The sequence below is a fragment of the Lipotes vexillifer genome, unplaced genomic scaffold (assembly GCF_000442215.2).
Source record: "Lipotes vexillifer unplaced genomic scaffold, Lipotes_vexillifer_v1.1 scaffold796, whole genome shotgun sequence".
Lineage (NCBI taxonomy): Eukaryota > Metazoa > Chordata > Mammalia > Artiodactyla > Lipotidae > Lipotes > Lipotes vexillifer.
Genome location: NW_006773072.1, coordinates 466,309 through 468,211, shown reverse-complemented (window position 1 = coordinate 468,211; position 1,903 = coordinate 466,309). Strand labels below are relative to the sequence as shown.

The 1,903-nt window shown below is 45.3% G+C and overlaps 1 protein-coding gene across 1 annotated transcript in view; it reads right to left on the bottom strand.

Moving 5' to 3' along the window:
- GSDMC (gasdermin C) overlaps positions 1-899 on the bottom strand; it is a 4,969-nt gene extending 4,070 nt beyond the window's left edge. The window contains 2 exon segments of the mRNA XM_007448003.1: positions 681-723; positions 726-899. Of these exon segments, the coding sequence (XP_007448065.1) occupies positions 681-723; positions 726-899 (217 nt within the window).
- Between the last annotated feature and the right edge of the window lie 1,004 nt (positions 900-1,903).

Sequence of the window (1,903 nt, the reverse complement as noted above, 5' to 3'; positions counted from 1 at the left end):
CCCCCCCCCCCCCCCCCGAGCCCATCCCCAGCGTCTTCCTCCGGATCAGGTGGGACAGCTTTCCTCAGTGTGGCCTGGGGACCCTTTGCATCAGAATCACCTGGATGATTGTTAAAAACTCAGAATCCCTGACCTCACTCTGCTTCTTCTGAATCAGATTCTCTAAAGAGAAACCTGGAACCTGCATGTTAAATAAGCACTTCATCAAGGGATAACGTCCTAACCCTAAGAAATGATGGCATCACTTGAACAGTGGTCCAGGAGAGACACAGCATCATCTTTCCAGGCACAGCATCAGCCCCAGGATGCAGCTCACTGAGCAGAAAATGTTTGGGATTTGGAGCCAGACAGACCTGATCTGGATTCCAATTCTACCAGTTCCCAGGTGTGTTAACTTTGAACAAATGATTTTGTAAGTTTCAATTATTCTTATGCAAATGGAGATATTATTCCTAACTTCAGAGGCTGCTGTAAGTATTCAATATGCTAAAAAAGTGCCTGGGACCAGATAGTTAGTAGATTCTCAAATAATCGTAGCTCCTTGCCCTGTGCCTTTAGGCAAGGCTGGTTTGATATCTACCTGTGCGGGTGTCTTAGGGATTCTTGGGCGTTGCACCAAGGATCTATCTGAGCACCCTTGTTTTTCACTCCTTGCCTCCTTCGTCCCTGGTTGACACTACCTGGGACTGAGGAACTTGGCTCCAGGATATCCGTGAGGGTGTATATTCTACTGGAACAGCAGGTTGTCCCCAGGACTGTGCGTGCGTCCCCTTCTTCTTCCAGAATAGCACCAGCTGATGGAATTTGTTGGTGCTCAACAGGTATTTGACAGGCCTCAGGTCTTTGTCTCCAAGCTCTTTGACCAAATTCTTGCTAATAGGCTCAAACAGGGAGGGCATGTTGCTAGGAGAGGATGGAAGGGGAGTGCAAAGTTCCGTTGGGAGGCGGGGAAGAGAGTGGGCAACCTCGTACAGATCCTTGATATTTTTCCCGAAGGGACGGACATTATAGGAGGTGAATTTAGGTTGTAAGTCAGACACAGAAAGACAAATACTGCAAGATCTTATTTTTTTTTTTATTTTTTGCGGTACGCGGGCCTCTCACTGTTGTGGCCTCTCCCCTTGCGGAGCACAGGCTCCGGACGCACAGGCTCAGCGGCCATGGCTCACGGGCCTGGTCACTCCGCGGCATGTGGGATCTTCCCGGACCGGGGCACGAACCCGTGTCCCCTGCATCGGCAGGCGGACTCTCAACCACTGCGCCACCAGGGAAGCCCTGCAAGATCTTATTTGTATGTGAATCTCAAATAGCTAAACTCATAGAAGAAGCAGAGAGTATGATGGTGTCCAGGGCCTGGGGGGAAATGGAGTGACATTGGTCAAAGGGTTCAAAGTTTCAGTTGTACTAGATGAAAAAATCCTGGAGATCTAATGTACAGAATAGTGACTATAGTTAACAATGTTGTATCGTATACTTGAAATATGCTGAGGACGTATCTTAAGTGTTCTGACCACACACACACACAAGGTAGTGTGTGAGGTGATGGATATGTTTATTAGCTGGATTACGGTGATCATTTCACAATGTATATACGTATATCAAAATGTAAAGTTGTAAACCTTAAATATATACAATTTTTATTTGTCATTTATATCTCAATAAATCTGAAAAAAATTAAAAAGATTTATAAAAAACACAAAAAAGAAATGAACCCCAGGCAGTCATATAGATTGGAGCTCAGAGCTAAGAAATGCCCTGGAGATCCAAGTGTTTGAGTTATCTGTGTGTAGGTAGTAATCGAAACCAGCGTAGTAAGGATGCAGACATGAATAAATAGTGAATAGCTGGGTAGACAAAAATGTGAAGTGCATTTTACAGACCACATTGAATGAGAGTAATTCAT